This window comes from Opisthocomus hoazin, chromosome 20, assembly GCF_030867145.1.
Source record: "Opisthocomus hoazin isolate bOpiHoa1 chromosome 20, bOpiHoa1.hap1, whole genome shotgun sequence".
NCBI classification, from domain to species: domain Eukaryota; kingdom Metazoa; phylum Chordata; class Aves; order Opisthocomiformes; family Opisthocomidae; genus Opisthocomus; species Opisthocomus hoazin.
The window spans coordinates 14,409,896-14,428,796 of record NC_134433.1 but is presented as its reverse complement, the minus strand read 5'-3'; the positions used below and the strand labels follow the sequence as shown (position 1 = coordinate 14,428,796).

Below are 18,901 nucleotides of genomic sequence, written 5' to 3'. Positions count from 1 at the left end.
TTGAGAAGTTCATGCATGAAAATGTTTTTTGTCCCTATCTCAACAATCTCTTCGTGCCTGAAGTAAACCCAGACATTGCTGTGAGTTCAGATGTCCTCCCCATTTCGTAAGTGTTAGTCGTTTGGCATCTTTGCATTGAAATAAGGCACTAGAAAGGAGATTTGCGGTCTCGGGGGGGCTCTGATGTTCAGAAGGCTCAGTCTTCGCTCCCCAGGTTCTCTCCTGCCTCCCGTACCTCCTCATCGCCTTGCTAGATCCTGCCGCCTTTTTTCCGACATGCCAGGTTTCATCTCCGAGTGCATGGCGTTAACGAACTCTACGTGGACTCCGCGTCAGAGTTATTGTGAGGTAGTTTGACAGTAACTAATATTTTACATAGGCCACTGAATTCTGATTTCAGAGAAGTTGTTCAGGCAGTGTTTGCCAGTCTTTTTTACTTTGCAAATTTAATGTAGGTGCTTCTGCGGGGTGTCAGCATCTCTCAGGTTGCAGCAGGGTGAAATAGTTTTAATACAGGGATTGATTTTCAGGGTTCAAATGCTGTAGTGTTACTTTTCCTCTTTTGAATGGCGTTTAAAATCTGTTTTTTCAAACTGCTCATTAAAAAAATGGAAAAAGAGATATTTCATAGGAGCAAGTCTATCGCAGCCACCCGAAACGTCGCAGGCCATCAGTCCCCACAGCTGCCTGCACCGGTTGCCCGAGCTCGGGGGGGACTGGCACAGGTTAATGCAGGAGCAGGGCGCGGGGCACAGGGTGCAGAGCAGGTTTAAATGACCCTTAAACATTATCGTCATCATACCGACTTGTAAACGTCGTAGGAACATCTAAAGCTGGGAACCGACTTTGTGTCTGTGCTCCCTTTGGAAAGGAGCAATGTGAAAATACATGTGCCCAGAAATTTCAGCCATCTCAAATTAAAAGGAGCGAGGAAAATTACAAGTTTTAATGAGTACTTGGTGCTTTTGTTTCAGTACAATTTAATATTAATGATTTTTGCCTATCGGAACACCCAACAGCCCAGGTCCCCCCGGGGGTGTGGTGCCCCCCTGCCCTCGCCACCAGCCAGTCCCTGCGTGGGGCTGGAGCCAGCTCCGCGGGCCCTCGCCTCGGAGCAGCCGCCCAGGGTGGTGGAGATGGATTATAATTACAGCTCCCTCGTTAGCATAATTGCGTTTCAGAGGGGAAAAAAAAAAAAAGGGGAATACCCAGGAAAAACCTGCAACCGCAGTAGCGGCAATGCGATTCCCAAGTCTCTGTGTCCGGGGCGGCATTTCTGCGTCCCGCTTCGGTTTACGACCTCGCATCAGCTTTGGGGCCCTTTTCTGCCGGGGGCTGCACCGTGCCCGTCCCGGGCAGCGGCACCGGCTCCCGTGGGGACCGGTTATGATGGTCGTAGTAAACGTTCATGCAGAAACAGCCAAAAGCGTCCAGCTGAGTTTGGGATGTTATCTAAACACTGCAAGATGGAGAGCTGACGTGTAAATGTGCGTGTCGGCGTACAGGGGGGTGGAAGCTGCGCTTTGGGAGCCGGTGTGAGCTCCTCGGGGGGAGCACGTCCCGCTCCCTTCGACAGCAATCAGTAAAATAAAAATGTTGAACTAATCCATTCATTAGGGAGCATTGTGTAAATTACAAACAGTTTAAGAGATCCTCAAGACTTCCATTGTGTTAATCCAAACTGCCTTTTAGCGTTCGCTTTATATAGGATCCTTCTGAATGAGAATCCAGATGGCAGAAGCTACATAATTATTATTCATTACGGTTAATAAGTAACACTCTGAAGCCCCACTCAGCTCTGCAAGTCCGCCCTGATAGGCATTGTGCAAGGGTAAGGGTAAAAAAATAGTCCTCGCTGCCGAACATGGTAGGATTTCGGTTAAAGACGAGAAGGTCTGAAGGGCCCTGACGTCTGCCTGCCCCGGAGCTCCGTCCGTCTGCAGGGAGCCTTCTCGCTGCTCCTCCGCGCGAAGGAAATGATCTTTGGTTGTAATATGAGGTTCTCATTTTGGCCTTTTAGCTCTTCATTCAACAACTGCTCATGGTCAGGGAGAGGTGGGTTCAGTGGGCAGCCCCTTGTTTCACTTCCCCGGCGCTGGAAAACGCCCGTGCCCGTCTGGCGTCCTAATTCTGGGGAGGGGGCCGGGTCTGCTCCCGCGCTCGCAGCCCCCTCGGCGCGCGGCGGAGCCCGAGAAGTTCCCCGAAACAATCGCCGTGAATGACAGAAATGAAATCGAGGAGATTCGAGCCCTGCTGGCCATTACCCCGCTTCCTGCGTTCCTACTTGTTAATTGTCTAATTCCTAACGAGTCCTCAGGCGTCTGATGGACTTTCTGATGCGTGCTCACTCCGACGCTTCCTTCCCTCCCCTCCCCGGCCCCATCCCTCGCCAGAGACCTTGTTCCTTTAAAAATGCCATCCTTAAAACTCAGAAATGCTCAGCCCAGCAAAAGGAAAAGGGAACTTGACATTAGTTGAGCTTGAAAGGCTCGGTGCTGTGAAAAGTGACTGACGTGTGAAAAGAGGCTACAATTAGTTCTTTCCCCGAGCACTCTCCCATTCAGTCCAGGGTCACTCCTTCAGCGAGCTGCGGCTTTGAGGGTAATGTGTTGTGACAGTTTGAGATGATGAAGAATAATTCTTGTATTCAGAGTTGCTGCCGCTTCCCCGCTGCCCTGACACATCAGGCTGCTGTCATTGTATCATTTATCCCGGCTGCGGCTCCGCCGGGCTGCGCGGGAGCCCGGGCAGCCCTCGGTAGGTAAGAGGGAAGGGTCAGCTCTGCCAGCAAATGGTTTCGGAGGGTATTTTGAAACTGTGCTTAACAGGGGAAAGCAAACAGAGAGAAAGGAAAAACCATTAGAAGAAATAATGCACTGGAGATGAGATTTTTGAGTAGACATAAAGGAGATGCCACAGCTTCGAGTGGACCACTACAGAGAGAGCACGAATGAGAGAAGCAGCATAATTTATGAGTGTTCCGGGCAAAAGAGGGCTGTATAGATTTTCTTTGGGCATTGAATTAATGCGCCATATAAAACGGTTTCACATTTAAGCTTGGCAGGGTTTGGTACCTTTCTAGATTTGATGGGGTCCTCTAACAGTTCCTGGAGCTTTCTGGAACTGAGGGTGCAGCTGCCTCGCTGGAGGGGGGACGGCACCGATCCCCGAGACCTGCGGACCCCGGGCTGTCCCCAGAGCTGCTCCTCCTCCTCTTCTTCCTCCTCCTCTCCGCCTTGGCAGACGGCTGGGGGACAGTGGAGAGCGGCTTGGGCGGCGGAACAAGGGACGGGACCGTCAGGCTGCGGCGTGGCGTTTGGGAATATTAGCAGGCAGAAATGTTTCGTGGGAGGTTTGGCTTCCCACTTCCCATGCAGTGCGGCAGGAAGGCTGCGCCGGTGCCAGGCTGCGGGCAGGCCCGCTGGAGGTGATGCCAAGCAGAGAGCAGCCAGCAGTTCCTTTGCCACACCTTTCGCAGCCCGCTGCTCTCCGAGCAGCATCGGTGCGTGGGCAGCCCCGAGCTGGGAGGGGGACGGCCACCCCCCAGGGTGGGCTGGGGACCCCGGCCGGCCGCTCGCCGTGCCGCCTTCACCCGGGCTCTGGCCCACCGCTCCTCCCCACGCCGGCGGCCGCGAGGATTTTTACTGCTGCCTTCACCGCGTGCCCTGAAGATCCCTGTTATTCTGGGACCCTGGGCGATGCCAGCGGTGCCCATTACTGTCACTGTCAAAAGCGCAGGCAGGGCTGTTCCCAGCTCCCCTGAAGTGACTTTCTCCTCATGGCCTCAGCAGATGTTCCTGCTCCTTCGTCTTTTTTCCCGGCTTTTTTGGGGGGGGAAGCAGTCAGGAATTTGTGAGTCGTTTCCTCCGGGGACGTGGGCAGGTTTTAGTATTTACGTTTCCAGTATTAGCATTTATTTGTATTTGTGTTTGTTTTTCACGGGCTTTTGAAAGCCTCAGGGAGCCATTTATGGGGCCAAAATAATGTAAGTGCTGGTCTTCTCACAGTATTTCATTTCCTTGATGGTGGAAATGCTACGAGAAGAGCAGGTCTCATGTTATTTTGACCCCATAAATAGCTCCCAGAGGCCCCTTTCTTCCTTCTCCCACCCGCTCCTCCCCAAATCAAATATTTAGGCTTCTGCAAAGCCTGACTTCTCAACCTTGGTTATCTTGCTTCAGCAGAAGCAAATTGCAGTTATTACAAAATAGCCAGAGAGTCTATAAGGCCGAATGGGTTTTATATGATGCACAATTTGTTGGCTACTGTACAAGTTCATTAAAGTGTATCATAAGAGGTTGTTTTACTGGTACATTTAAGGAAGTTAATACATCTCGACAGCATATGCATGGGGGAATGTGGATGCAATAACCCTCAGACAGGCTGGGGCCAAGTCCATTCCTGGCGTAACTCCACCGAAGTAAACGAAATCACTCGCCGGGCAGCCGTGTCCTGCGCTGCCGGCGGTGCTGGGCCGTGATCCCGCGCAGCCGCCGCTGCTCCGGGCTCTCCTGCTGCACACTCCCGTCCTTTGGGGGGGATCCTGGTTTTTCGTGGTATTTTGTGGTTTCCAGCGGGCGTGTTCCCAGCACAGAGGCCATCGGTGGTCTGACCGGTTCCGTGACACTTCTTGTTCAGGTCTGGGAAGTATTTCCCCTCATTTCAGCTGTGCCGCGGGGCTCGGCTGCTCCGGCCGGGGCGGTGGGCGAGCAGCGCTGCCTGCACTGCCCGGCTGTAGGGACCCGCCTCTCCGGACCCCCGGCACGCCGTCATGGCTCCTTCTGCGCTTCTTGGGTCCGTCCAGGCATCGGGTCTGCCAGAAACCATCCCCCAGTTTTCCACCCCGTAGCGGGAAGGGTGTCCCCATATCGTGGAGCCGTTCCCGGTCTTGTCCGAGTTTCCCGTGGGAATGGCATTGATGTTCCTGTGCACGCCTGTCCACCATGCCCTCATCTGCTGGGAGGTCTGCGAGGACACACAGTCGTTTGCACTAGACTTTTTTTTTTAATTAGAATTTTTATTAATGACACAGCTGGGAAAAAATGTTCTAATTCGGGGGAACATGTGAACGTGCTGACGGTGGTCCGAGGGGTCGTACGTGTGGCGCAGGTGGTCCCTGGTGAGCGTGTAATGCTAATTGCACGTCTGGCGTGGAGAGCCAGGCGGGGCGAGGGCACCAGCCCCGTTTCCTGAGCACAGCGGTGCTCTGCCGCGGCGGCCGGGAGCTTCACAGCGCTGCCTTCGGTATCGGGACGCGCTGCTCGTCTGCCTCGCCGTGGAATCCATTCCAGAGTGAGCGCCTTCACGGTGCGGGGCTGTTGGGTGCTGGGAGGGCGGCTCCGGTGCGGGAGCTCCCCTGGGTTCTGCCCTGACCCCCTCCCCACCCCAGGCGGGCTCTGCGCGGGCTGCAGGGCCGCAGGGCTCCCCCCCAGCTCCACTCGAGCCTGCCTGTCTCCTTCGCCCCCCGCTTCGGCCCTGCCCGTTGCTCGCTGAGGGGGTTTGCGGCCCGACAGCAGCACAGGGGGCGGCTGGGGGGGAGCGGTGCCAGCCGGGACCCTGGGCACCCCGGTGCCCAGCGCTCCGCCCCCCGGTGCCCATCACTCCGCCCCCTGGCACCCAGCGCTCCGCCCCTGGCGCCCATCGCTCCGCCCCCCTGTGCCCATCGCTCCTCCTCCCCGCCCATCGCCCAGCCCCTCTGCGCCCAACGCTCCGCCCCCCTGCGCCCAACGCTCCGGCGCCCAGCACTCCGCCTCCTCGCCTATCGCCCCGCCCCCGGCGCCTCCCGCCCCGCCCCCCGGCGCCCCGCCGCTCCCCTGTGGCCGCGGGCAGTGCCACCCCCCGGCAGGCCCCGCGGAGGGGACGGGCGCTGCCGGCCACGGGACCCCGCCGCCCCCCGGAGCCACCCTGCGAGCCCGCGTCCCCCCGATCCCATCCCCGCGGGGGGCAGCGGGGGGCAGGCGGCGCTGCCTCCCTCCCTTTGCTCGGTGCGGTTACTGCAGTCCCAGCCTTTGCCTGGAAATCAGTCGCAGCGCCAAAGGGAGAGGGAGCGGTGACCCGGGGGGGAGCTCTGGGGACCCCCAGCCCGCCCAGCGCCCGCGAGCTCCCACCGAGGACGCTTAACCGAAGCCAGCTGCGTGCGGAGGGAGATGAAAGCCCCAACTCAGACAGCATAAGCACAGTATTAGCGCGGGATACGCCGCTCGTTTCTGGTTTAAATCGCTGGTTTTACTTCCTGAGCTGATGGGAGAGCGAGGATGTGAGAACGAAGAGGTTTGGACACGGACGTTCCTCCGCCGAGTGCCGGCCAGAAGTCGTGATTGATACAGCTGAGGCCGTCCTCAGCGCTGCGCCCAGGGCGACGGGTTTCCTGCCAGTCACCTCCGCGACCGGGGGTGAAATCCCCGAGCCCTCCTCCGCTCGCCCGGCCGCCGTCCCTGCGGTGCCCGGGTGGCAGGCGGGAGCCGTGCGGGCCCGAGGGCGCTGGGCCGGGACGCTGTTGGTTTGACAGAGAGCTGACTTCGCTTTCGCCGTGCGCTTTTTGCGCGGGTACGGCCTGATCCCGGAGTCCCGCTGCGGCAGAAGCACTGTCGTGGTGTTTGCAAAAGCCGAAATACCCTGGCGCGAGACGGAGGTGTGCCGGTGGCGGAGGTGCAGGGGTGTTTGGCAGAGAGCACAGCGGGCGCCGCTCTCCCAGCTCCTGCGCCTGTGCCTCATTTCCATCCCCATCCAAGCAAAACCGGGGTCGGGGAAAGCTGCCTGTCTGCTCCGGGGGGTTTGCCCCCCGTGCCTTGCACACACGACACCGCGGCGTGCGGCACACGAGGGCTTTTTCCACTTTTCCCCTTTGGCAGCGGAGGAATTTGCCCGAAGCTCCTGTCCCCATTCCGTCCCCTCCAGCGCAGGCTGCGCAGAAGTCGCGCTCGGGGCCGCGCGTTGCGACCCGATGGAATATTTCTTGTAGCCTGTCACCGCGTGTCCGGGAGAGGATTCCCGCCCTGCACGTGGGGCTCTGCCCAATCTCACCGCTGCCGAGCGCTGGCCGGGGCGAAGCTGCCCGGCGGCCGCCGCACGCGGCCACCGAGTCGGCTGCTGGGTTCAGGTGGCTCGCAGAGAGGCCGCGGGTAGAAACGATGCTCCGCGCGCGCAGAACTCCTGGTGTTTCGAGATAAAGGAGCAATAAAGTCTTTGGGAGATCAGCGAGGGGAGATGTCTGGACCTGTATGAGCGGGAGAGGGAAAGCCACAGGCAGGCCTGCTTGCTTTTTGGGTTTGAGGCACAGCTCAGGCGCGAAGGAAAGGGGACATTTTCGACTTGAAAAAGCGGAGTTAGTCATGTCCATTTGTGCAGGATGAAGGGAAGCGGGACGTCCCTGGTGCTCCCGAGGTGGAGAATCGCAGTGGTTACGCACCGCTGGGACATGCCACCGGTAACCAGTGCTGCTGCCGCTCCCCCTTCCCTGCCACCGTGGCAGCGTTGCTGCGGAGTAAAGATGCTTTGTCATCTGCCAGCGTAGCCTTTGCACCCTGCTCAGTTCAGCCGTGAGCATCCCCACTGTTGAGTCCCGACATGTCGCAACTCAGCGGCCTTGTCCCCAGGAAAGGGGCTGCTGCACTGGGCAGCATCTCATGTCTCCACCCAGCTCCGCTTCGGCTCGGCTGAGCTGTGAGCCTGGCGGAGGAGCAGAGCTGGGAGCTGGGATGCCTCTGGAGCGGTGCATCAGAAAAGATGGCCGATGAGCAAACGCAGCGTTAGAGCAATGTCACGATAAACAGATTTGTCGATAAAGCGGCTCCGCGTTTCCCCGAAACGCTAACCGGGACCTGCTCTCTCTTCCCGTTGCAGAGCTTCAGCGAGAGGGAAGCATAGAGACGCTCAGTAACAGCTCCGGTTCCACCAGCGGCAGCATCCCGCGCAACTTCGACGGCTACAGATCGCCCCTCCCGACTAACGAAAACCAGCCCCTCAGCCTCTTCCCCACGGGGTTCCCTTAAATTAGCCGAGCACCCAAGGAGAGCTGGAGACAGGGCGCCGAGCCGCCCCAGCAATCCCAGTGTGTCTGTCACCTGCCAGCTCGCCGCTGCGCTGGACGGTTCGCGTTACCCTGACGAATATCGACGACTCCTAAACCCTCCTGAAACATCCTCACAAAATCTCGACTGTGTGTTCCTGTGCAATACGAAGAGACTCTGTCTTCAATCCCGATAGCTCCATGGCTTCTGTTTTCGCTGTGTTCAGGAAGAGGTTGGTTGAGGAGAACTATTTCTAAGCCGTTCTCGGTCAAGCCCGTGGTTTCCCAACCGTTCTCTGCGCTGTCATGTGGAGAGGTGGAGGAAAGCTCCGTAACTCGGAGGAGCTCTCGCCGTTTGCAAAGGTGCCGAGCGTGAACAAATGAACTGGAGAGAGTGGAAACTGGAGGACTTTCTGCAGACTGGGTTGATAATATTATTCCTTCCTCGTTGCGTCTCCTTGCTGCCCTCCTTCCCCACTGATACTCATCAAGGCCAGGAGTATTACGAATGGAAATGTTTCTTTCTGTTCCTTGGAAGAATTCTCTCTATCGCTCCAGTTTTCTTCTAGTCATGTATTTTAGAAACGTACCTAATTGACTAACTGCAGCCACAAATTTCTCATATTTGGTTATAAAACTTGTTCATTGGAACTCATATATCTGTCCAGAAATGCATGTATCATTGAATAAATCTAAGTTAAATGAGAAACTGCTTAAACGGCAACGTGCGTGGAGTGTTACTGGGCTGGCTGTGGGCTTCGTGTATCTTCATGGCCCAGACTACGTGCGTGTTTACTAACTGGAGGGCTTTAATTAAAGCCATCGGTGGATGTTACGCAGCCAGTCTAGCTTTTTTTTGCATCCTTGCTTTCTCATCCCCGCATGCAAGGGCGGGATTTTTAAAAACGAGAGACTTCAACGATGTTACTCGCGCCCGCTCAGCACCGCTGAAAATCCGCACCCGTCTCTGGTGGGGTGCCTGACCCCAGCGCCAGCTCCTGGCGTGGGTTGGGGCCCTGCTTCTTCGTCCCACTGATTTCGGTGGGACGAGGACCAGGCAGCAGAGACCCCCACCTACGCCTACTGTGTTACGGGATCGCGTAGCAGAGGCTTTGCCGAGCCCGTACACCCCACGGAACGTGCGCAGTCGGAGCTAGCACCGTGTAACCCCGCTGATAAAACAGTCATGGGCTCGCACGTAGTAACCACAGAAATTCCTCAGTCTCGGCCAACTTGGGTCGAGAAGCAGAGAGTGAGGTGGGACTGTCAGCTTATGAAATTTCCGTCCCACTACTTGTTTTTAATAGAAGCCATTTGAGTCACGGCAGTGAGAGGAAACCATCTAAACCCACAAATCTTTTCTCACCCCTATAGCTTAGACCAGCCACACTGAGCGATGCAGAAGCGACCGCGCTCTGCCTGCTCCATCCCCAAACGCCGAATACCAAGTTCAGTCTTGGGCCTGATTTTTTTGGTTTTTAACTGTAACGCCGCGACTCAGGTCTCAGAAGGTTTTTTTTTCCCCTCTCTCTCTTCAGGCTTGGAAACCACTAATAAAAACTGAGAGTCTGCAGCAATAATTTCAGTTTCTTGCTTGGTTTTCAGTCAGTCCTTTCTGAAGTGAAAAAAAAAAAACTTCCTTGGGAAGAAATCAGAGGAGAGTTCGCCTGTAAGTAAGTACTCGCAGCTCTGGCCCGCTGGCTATATCTGCCGTAATGCTGGGTTTCTTTTATGTCTGTAAAATAATGGCTTGAAGTAAGGGGCTGCGGGTAGGGCTGGCATGGAGGACAAATGGGACGGCGGGGTCAAGTCAGTCCACACCAGTCAGGATTTTTAACACAGTTCAAGCCAAGGTCAGCTCCAAAAGTTCAAACAAAATCCAGATTAGCACATGCAGAAGGGATTGTGTTGTCACCGTGATGCTTGTTTCCTTCCAGGCTTCCCAAGGAGCAGCCGTAAGGGACAAAGTTCTTGCAGAGGAAGGCGACCGCTCTTCTCCCTCCTGCCCCGCGCAGCTTCGTTGCTGGTTCCTTCTGAACACACAAAGTAGGATAGTGCATAACGCCGAGTGGTGTCATTGGAAATGTATTTGTTGTTGGCAGGCATTAAATCACTTTTTATAAGTGCTGCAATACGGCCATGTGGAAATTCCCAGTCTGCAAGAAGCTCCTTTGAATCAGGATGTTTTGTTTGAAGGGGGAGGGGGAAAAACCCTACAAACTGGGGCTGTACCAAAATATTTTCAGTCTGGTTCATTGAAAAGAATGTCCTAAATTCCCCACTGTTGATAGCCCCGTAGCCAAACTGTTAAGAAAGACCAGAGCTTTAAAAAAAAAAAAAAAAAAAGAGCACGGCTACGAGGTGGCTAATTTAATTTTAATTCGATACTTTCACAGATGACCCAGCAGAATGAGCACCCAGTTCCAGCTCTGCAGTGAGCCAGTGAAAGCCGAGTGTGTTGCAGTGGCAGCTCTGTAGGGTCTGGTTCAATAAGAACTCTACAGGGTCTGGTTCAATAATAGTTCTATAGTATAGAGTATATAGTATAGAGTATCGTATAGCCAGTAGGTCAAGGGAGGTTTTCCTTCCCCTCTACACTGCCCTAGTGAGGCCTCATCTGCAGTGCTGTGTCCAGTTCTGGGCTCCCCAGTTCAAGAAAGATGAGGAGCTACTGGAGAGAGTCCAGCGCAGGGCTACGAGGATGGTGAGGGGACTGGAACATCTCTCCTACGAGGAGAGGCTGAGGGAGCTGGGCTTGTTCAGCCTGGAGAAGAGAAGGCTGAGAGGGGACCTAATATATACTTACAAACATCTGCAGGGTGGGTGTCAGGAGGACGGGGCCAGACTCTTTTCAGTGGTGCCCAGCGACAGGACAAGGGGCAATGGGCACAAACTGAAGCAGAGGAAGTTCCATCTGAACATGAGGAAGAACTTCTTCCCTCTGAGGGTGACGGAGCCCTGGCACAGGCTGCCCAGGGAGGCTGTGGAGTCTCCTTCTCTGGAGATATTCCAGCCCCGCCTGGCCGCGGTGCTGTGCAGCCTGCTCTGGGTGACCCTGCTTGGGCAGGGGGTTGGGCTGGGTGACCCACAGAGGGCCCTTCCAACCCCTACCATGCTGGGATTCTGTGATTCTGTGATATAGGGTCTGGTTCAGCTCCATAGGGTCTGACTCAACGCGTCCCCACAGTGCGTGCCTCGCTCGCAGTGCACGCCTGCTCCCACCAATGGCCCCTTCCGTTAGCAGACACACAGAAGCCCCCTGTTTCAACAGGGTGCCACGCACTTTGCTGCCCCAACGCCTTTCCTCCCCCTTAACCTCAGCAGTGATACTCTTTTCAGGCACCAGGAGAGAATATTGCTGCTCACTGATGGTGTCTAGAAGCTGCTCCTGAGGGAGGCTTGCCCCTGACTTTAACAGAGCCACGTTTTCCATCTAGGGACCTGCTCCAAACCTCGCTTAAAGCAGAAATAACCAGAGGCTCGTGGTCTTCGCAGGGTTTCGGACAAGCATCTCCCGTTGCTGTGGAACTGACCCAGGTGAGTTTCTGAAACGCCGGATTTTCAAATGCAGCAGCTGGCAGGCGGTCACAGGCAGCCCAGCAAGAATGTTGTGCCGTGATATAAACCACTGGCTTGAAAAGAGCCCCAAAGACGTGCCGGACTTGCAGGTTTCCAAACTGTTTCCAGTAGTAGTAAGCAGCGGCCTCCTGCTGAGTTCAAAAGGCAAAACGTCTCATTTAAAGCCGGGCGGACTGTATATCACTCTGTGCATAAAGTGGAGCTCTTCTATTAAAGGCTGAGTTCAGATTTCATGAATTAACATGAAATATTGCTTTCTTATCCTACCCTGGTTTCTGTAATAAACACACGCATGTAGCGTGCTTAAATCACGGGAGGGGAGCGTTTTGCTGTTTGAAAAGAAGCGGGAAGTCAAAGGTTCTCCAAATGTGACAGCCTGAAGCTCAAATGAAATCAAATCCCAGAATCACAGAATCACAGAATGGTAGGGGTTGGCAGGGACCTCTGTGGGTCACCCAGTCCAACCCTCCTGCCGAAGCAGGGTCACCTACAGTAGGTTGTAGAGGACCTTGTCCAGGAGGGGCTGGAATATCTCCAGAGAAGGAGACTCCACAGCCTCCCTGGGCAGCCTGGGCCAGGGGTCTGTCACCCTCAGAGGGAAGAAGTTCTTCCTCATGTTCAGACGGAACTTCCTCTGCTTCAGTTTGTGCCCATTGCCCCTTGTCCTGTCACCAGACACCACTGAAAAGAGCTTGGCCCCATCCTCCTGACACCCACCCTGCAGATATTTGTAAGTATATATTAGGTCCCCTCTCAGCCTTCTCTTCTCCAGGCTGAACAAGCCCAGCTCCCTCAGCCTCTCCTCGTAGGAGAGATGCTCCTGTCCCCTCATCATCCTCGTAGCCCTGCACTGGACTCCCACCAGTAGCTCCTCATCTTTCTTGAACAGGGGAGCCCAGAACTGGACACAGTACTCCAGATGAGGCCTCACTAGGGCAGTGTAGAGGGGAAAATCTCGGAGCCGGTCCCTGGCCCGGACATCGCCAGCGGGGCTGGCGTTTCCCGGCGCTTTGCAGAGCACGTGGGGCTTGGGCTTCGTTTTCTTTGCCGGCGAAGCTCGGCGCTGATGAGCCCCGACGGAACGCTGCGCTCTGCCCAGGCCAAGCCAACGAACCCCATCCCGCTGCCCGTCTCCACCAGCCCCGAGCACCGCGAGCCGGCCCAAGAGGGAGCATTGCTGCCGGCAAGGGGAACCCACCGAGGGCGAAACACCGCCGAGACCTCCGTCCTTGCTCAGCAGAGAGCCCGGAGGAGGGCTGTGCTGCCAAGCTGGGCTGCGAAACCCCCGGACGCTGCTCCTCCTCCTCTCTGCCCCCTCCGAGCACGGGGGCAAACGCCTGGTGCTTTCACCGGGGCTTCTCCAGTCACTTTTTGAGGCTCCAAGCTGCACCCGCGCTGCGTCTCTGCGTTGATTTTCTCTCTCCTTTCCTCTGGCTTGTTGCTGTGCGGGGTAGGAAAGTTTGCGCCATTTCCTGTTGTCTTTTGCTTCTGCTCCTGAGATATTGTAAAAATGTTCGGTATCCTCCAGTAGGTTGTAATCACTTCACCCTAATGTCTCACAGCTGCGAAGCGTAACACTAAACCCCGCCGTCCCTCGGAGTGCTTACAATTAGCGAGTCCACGGAGCTGAGATTGGGTCTTTGTGATTGCAAAAAGGGAAGACGAAACTTTATTTTTTCCTCCCAGTTTTAATTGGAGAAAATGGGGACAAAAGTTGTGGAGATGAGGGTGGTTTTTTTTTTAACGCAGTAAATGATTAGTGGCTTATGTGCTAGGAAAAAATAATTGAATCCGCTGCTTGGCCTGTTTCACAGATGGAAAAGGCACCGGGATGAGCGCGTGTCTGCGGCGGCAGCGCCTCTGTCCTGCGCCGATTCCCGCTCGGAGCTCCCCGCTCGCCATCCTCAGGAGCCGCACTGGGCAGGGTGGGATGAGCCGGAGACAGGAGGCTGCATCCCTCCACCCCTGGAGCTGCGGCACAGCCGGGCGATGCTTCCACCCCGCCGTCACCCCGCTCTCGCCCCGGCGTAAAACCGTTTGGCTGCCTCGGCACGGGCTGGGTTTTCACCCTTGGTTTGTGCCTCCCGCGGCGCCGGCAGCCCCGGCCGCGGGCAGAAGGCGTTCGAAGGTGACGGTGCTGTGCTCGGAGCGGGGACGTCTGCACGGCTCGGCCAGGAAAAGCCGTGAACGGGGCAAAATGGCACCTGGATGGTGAAGCCGGCTGCAGGGGGACGTGGAGGAGCCGAAGCCGAAGGCTGGGCAGGCGGCTCCGGGGCCCCGGGGGTCCCGGCAGGGCCACGCCATGGCGGCAGAAGCAGCGGCTGCGCAGCCGAAGCGAGGGGTGAGGCAGCCAGCGCGTGTGCGGGGACGTGCGGGGTCTCTGCTGATGGCTGGGAGTTACACAAAGCTGTTTGTAAACGTGTCCTCGGCGTTTCATACCGCAGCACGGGGGGCATTTAACGTCACGCTGTTCCTTAACGCTAATTGATTACCCCTGTGAACTGAGGCTGGCACTGAGGAGTCCTCCCAGCCCAACGGGATGAAGCCTCCCTCAGCTGGTGTGACTGGGTTTGCTGCTGCTCAGCGCTCCGTCCTCCTGCACGAGCGGGGAGCAGCTTTCCCTGCCACCACAAAACGCCTTCACCCTGGTGACAGCACGGGGCAGGTCGTGGCGGGGGTACAAGCCACCGACTGCGGAGCTGGGCCACGGACAGGGCAGGGTCACCACCTCCCCTGTCCCACGCAGTGCCAGGCTGCATCTCGTCCCTCCCAACACCCCCTGTGAGCCGGACCAGTGCTGGCACTGGGGTTTCCCACTGCGGGATGCAGCCGGGGGGACGCGCCGCGTGTGCCCCCGGCCTTCGGGACGCATGGCTGTTCCTGGCAGTGCCATCGATACCGTCCCGTCTCTCGCCGGGCCATGATGTAATTTGAAGATGTGCGTCTGTCGGTGAGTTCCCCGGCTGAATTTTTGCCTTTCTTGGGAATTTCTGCTGCAGGAAATGACACTAAAACACTGATGGCCTCATGCGGGGCACAGGCAGGTTGCAGGCACGGGTGTCACCCAAGCGAGCCGAGGGAAGCTGCCTGCATCCAGCCCATGTGCGCCGTGAACCAGGGCCATTCCCCCGGCTGCGGAGCTGCCTGCCCTGCCCCGTGCCCGTGGCAAAGCCCCCGGGAGCCCAGTCCTGTTGCTGGGAGCTATGGGTGCTCCGCAGTTCCCAGCGTGCACTCGGCGCCTGGCAGGATCCGGCTCTCTCAGAGGTGGCAGCTCCATCCCGACGGGTTCATCTCCCCGCAGGAGGATGACCACTGCCTGGCTGGGTGGTCACCGCAGCGAGCAGGGTCAGGGGGCTTGCAGCCTTCCTGTCCCCTCTGCCTCCTTCTCCCCATCCGTTGGGTTTCGTCGCATCCCTGGGACGGGCACGGCGCAGCAGGGATGCTGCTCCCTGCAGCCCTCCCTCTGCGGGAAGCAATCCTGCCACCTGACCATAAATACTAATTAATAGCAAAGCCCTGGTCTAGATCAAGGAGGAAGCTCTGAATTTTCTTGGGAACTTCACTGTCTGTAAGGTATCTTAAATATTCTCTAGCACTCAGCCTATCAGTAGGTCAATTATACGGTGAGCAGTCATACGAAGTAATTTCTAATTTAATACAACGTTAAAAGGTTGTCAGGTTAAAATCTAATCTATAAACAAGACATGAAATGTCTCTTTAGAACGAGTGTCCTGAACCGATCCTGGCTCAAACCACAGGCTGCTGCTTCTTTTATAGGATGTAATTACTTCCCAGCGAGTATTTACAATATTATGATAGGATGGTAATAAAAGGCCGGTGCCAGCCGTGCCCGTGCCAGCTGGGCACTAATCCCACCCTGGCCCCTGCTCTGGGGAGGGGAGAAGTGCTGGCTTGTGGGGCTCCATGCTGCAGGAAGCCAGACAGGGGGAAAAAACGGTTGTGTTTCCACTTCAACACAGCTTGGGGCCAGGGGGACGGGGACCCTTCGGCGTGTGGTGGAGGGGAGCACGGGGGTCTCCGCGTCCCCCGGCGAGGAGGGCTCACCGATGCGGCACCGCAGGGTTTCTCCGGTCCCTGCAGCGTGCCGTACCTGACGGTCCCGGGTGGCAACGACGGGCGAGCGCGTTTGATTTTTGAACAGCCTGGGGCGAGGACTTTGGCAAGGCTTCGCCGTGGGCTGAAGGTTTACGAGCGGCGTTCGCACCGGCGGCTGCATTCAAGCAGAAAACCAGAGGCAGCACCTGGAGCCCCGGGGTTGCAGAGCCCGGCCCCGTGCCCTGCCGCGCATCCCACCTCACCCCTCTCCCCCGGCTGCCCCCGCGGGAGGGACGGGCAGGACACGGGCAGGGGGGCACCGGGCACGTTCCGCTGCCTCTGCTCCCACCCGAGGGGTGTCCCGTGTCACAGCCGCCTCTTGAGGTACGTTGAATTTTGCCCCTTTTGCCGTTGAAAGGGGAAAGTCCAGCCGTCATGCGGGAGTGATGCCATGGTCCCACCCGGGCAGCTGGCCCGGGACCACGGGACTCCAGCTCCGGGTAGTTCACGGTGTCGGTGGGAGCCGGGCAGGGTCAGGGCTGCTCTTGCCAGGCTCAACCAAAAAACACCTTGCGTCACCCCACTGCAGGTCATGCGATTGGCTTTGATCATGTGGGTTTGTTTTCTGGGAGGAATCTCACCTCCTCAAAGGTCTGTGGTCACATCTGAGCTCTCCTCTATGCCCGTGAAGCCCTGCAAGGTGGGGTTTATCTAAAGACCACCCAGATTTTGATGGGAGCAGGTGACCCCCACAGCGAGGGCTGCAGGGAAACATGGGGTCAATTAATACCGGTGCTAAAGTGGAGGGAGGTGGGGACATGCTGGTCTGACCTGGCCCATGAAGCTGCAAGGGATGCGTGGGCTCCTCACCTCCGCCCCTCCGCTGGCCAGAACTCCTTCCCTTCCCTGGGTTTTCTGGTAAATTCTACTGCTCTTTGTAATGGAGAAAAGCTGCTGCTGAACATACTGCGCAGGCACGGTCCGCTCGGAGCCGGCTGCCGGGGCTGTTAGTGCCTGCGCTGCCGGCGCTTTGATGTGCGGGTGATTCACCGGCTTGGCCAGGGCCTCCCTGCAGATGCTGCTGGTGGGTGGGTGTGGTGGGTCCCACGCTGATGTGCCGCGAGGGGGACAGCACCCACCGTGTCTGTGCCAAAAGCAGCCCCCGCTTGAAACACCCGTGCCTCCTCTCTGGGGCTCACAAGGTGACCTCCCTGTGTCCCTCTGCAGAGGAAGGCACCCGGAGGCGGGTGGGGAGGTGGGCTCAGGCGCTTCCCTCCATCCCACCAGCACGTGCAGGGCAGAGGGATGGCGATGCCGGTGCGAAGCAGCAGCACCCGAGCGGAGGGAGCAGAAGGGCTTGGGGCCGGCGGCACCGGGCAGGCAGAGCCGCAGGGCCAGGGCTTTGCTCTGCAGGCGCGGCGCGGCCCCGGGGACCGCAATCTGTGGCCTTAATCCCGCCGTGTCCTGCGCGCTCTCCAATCCCCTCCACTTCAACGAGCGCTCACGGTGCCGGGCGAGACGGCGCGCGGGGACGGCGGGGAGGATTTGCTCGAGAGGCACTGTTTTTAAGGTGAGATTTGAAGGATGGAAGACAGATGGCAACTGGAGAGGACAAACAGATCAAGTGAAGGGTTTGTTTTCGGTGCGGAGGGGAAAAAGCAGGAGGGAATTACTGCTGGCTGCAAAATGGGGGCTATTAATACCTGCGGCGTCTCGAGCGCTGCACTGAGCCCAGCGAGCCGGGGTCCTCACAGGGCGCCCAGGGCGGGGGCCGACCCCAGCCCCTTTGCAATGCCGGAGCGTGGTTTTTTCTGCTGAGACGGACTGATCCGGCACAGCGCCAAGTGTACCCAGACAAAGCCCGGCGAGGGGTTCTTAGCCGGCCGGCAGCCCAGCCATTGTCCCCCTATCTTTTCTTCCCTTCCAGCCCCCCTCCCCGTGGCCCAGGTCTCAAAGACCGTGTGTCAAGAGATTAGTGACCTGCGCGAAGGGCAATGCTTGCTCTGTGCTGGCGGCCCAACGTCGGGGCCGTTATTTACTTCTTATCTGGTGCTGCCTCCATTGAGGTATCCGTGGAAAACGCGCCCGGAGAGCGATCTGCCGGTGCTGCGGAGGGCGCGAGGGGCTGGGGCTGGGAGAGGAGGCACTGCAGGGCAGCGGGTTTCGGCGTGCTCGCTGCATGCCCGGACCGAGACCCCCAAATCCGCCAGGGCAAGATCCCAGCGCCCACAGAGAAGCGAGGAAAAAGCGAGGGCAGCGAGGAAACGATGTCAGGTGCGATGCTGGAGCCAGGGCCGTGGCGGGGAGATGCCCCACGGTGTTTTGAATTTGCGGGCTTGTTTTGAAAGCTGGGAAGAGGCTGTCCTGTCTGCAGAGCCCCTGCCCCGCTTCGCCGCGTCTCTGGCAGGGAGCAGCTCAGGGGAGCGCTGGGCTTTTGGGGAAACATGAATAAAACCGGGGAGAGCTGGCCCTTCCGCGCGGTGCTGGGTACACATCGAATTTGTTCGCGATGAAACACCCGTGAAACGGATAGACGTGATAAGGAAGCGTCTTCCTGCCCATGATCTATGCTGGCTGTTTTTATTTCTCAGCAGTGAAACGCGCTCTCCTATGAACACGAGACAGCGATTTTCTGCAAGCCTAAGAGTCAAACCTAGACCAAAACCACCACTCACGTGACGCTGGGAACAGCGGCGTCAGATCCTGCTTTAGACTCGATTCCCAGCGCGTTCCCAGGTCCCGTCTGAAGCGGAGAGGCCGAGATGTGAGCCCCGAGCAGCTCTGCACGCCCAGGAGCGCTGCGCTCGTCCTCCTCGGGTGCTGTCACCTCCGCCGAGCTCCCGGACCCAGACAGAGAGAAGGGGGCTTCTGGAGGCACCAAGCCCCTGCCCTGCTGAGGGGATGGGTGGGCTGGGTGACCCCCACGGGGCTGGGGGCTTCTCTGTGCCTTCCCCTTCCAGGGGCAACCAGGGGAGGGGGGGATCGCACCCACCAGGCACAGCTTAAAAATAAAAGGAAGGGGGGAGAGAAACCGGTGAGGGGGGTAGCACCCAGTCCGGGACACCCCCTGCCCTCGGGGTCTCCTTCGGGGTTTTGCTGCTCGGACGCAGCGGGGTCCCCGCCTGGAGGGGGATTTGGGGGGGGGGGGGGGGGAAGCGGAGGTTGAGCCGAGTGTGGAGACCCCCGTGAATATTTTTTTTACCCTTTCCACCCCTTCCCCCGGCACCACCATCCCTCCCGGTTTTCATCCCGCTCTGA

At 57.7% G+C, this 18,901-nt stretch overlaps 1 protein-coding gene across 8 annotated transcripts in view; it reads left to right on the top strand.

Moving 5' to 3' along the window:
- The window catches only part of BCAS3 (BCAS3 microtubule associated cell migration factor), a 365,129-nt gene extending 355,616 nt beyond the window's left edge, over positions 1–9,513 (top strand). For 5 of the 8 annotated variants that reach the window (XM_075440276.1, XM_075440274.1, XM_075440281.1 and 2 more), the window contains one exon: positions 7,843–9,513. In XM_075440276.1, the coding sequence (XP_075296391.1) occupies positions 7,843–7,991 (149 nt within the window). In that variant the 3' untranslated portion in view covers positions 7,992–9,513. The remainder of the gene's footprint in view (positions 1–7,842) is intronic. The other 3 variants (XM_075440280.1, XM_075440277.1, XM_075440279.1) reach the window with 3 other exon arrangements.
- Positions 9,514–18,901: the final 9,388 nt, after the last annotated feature.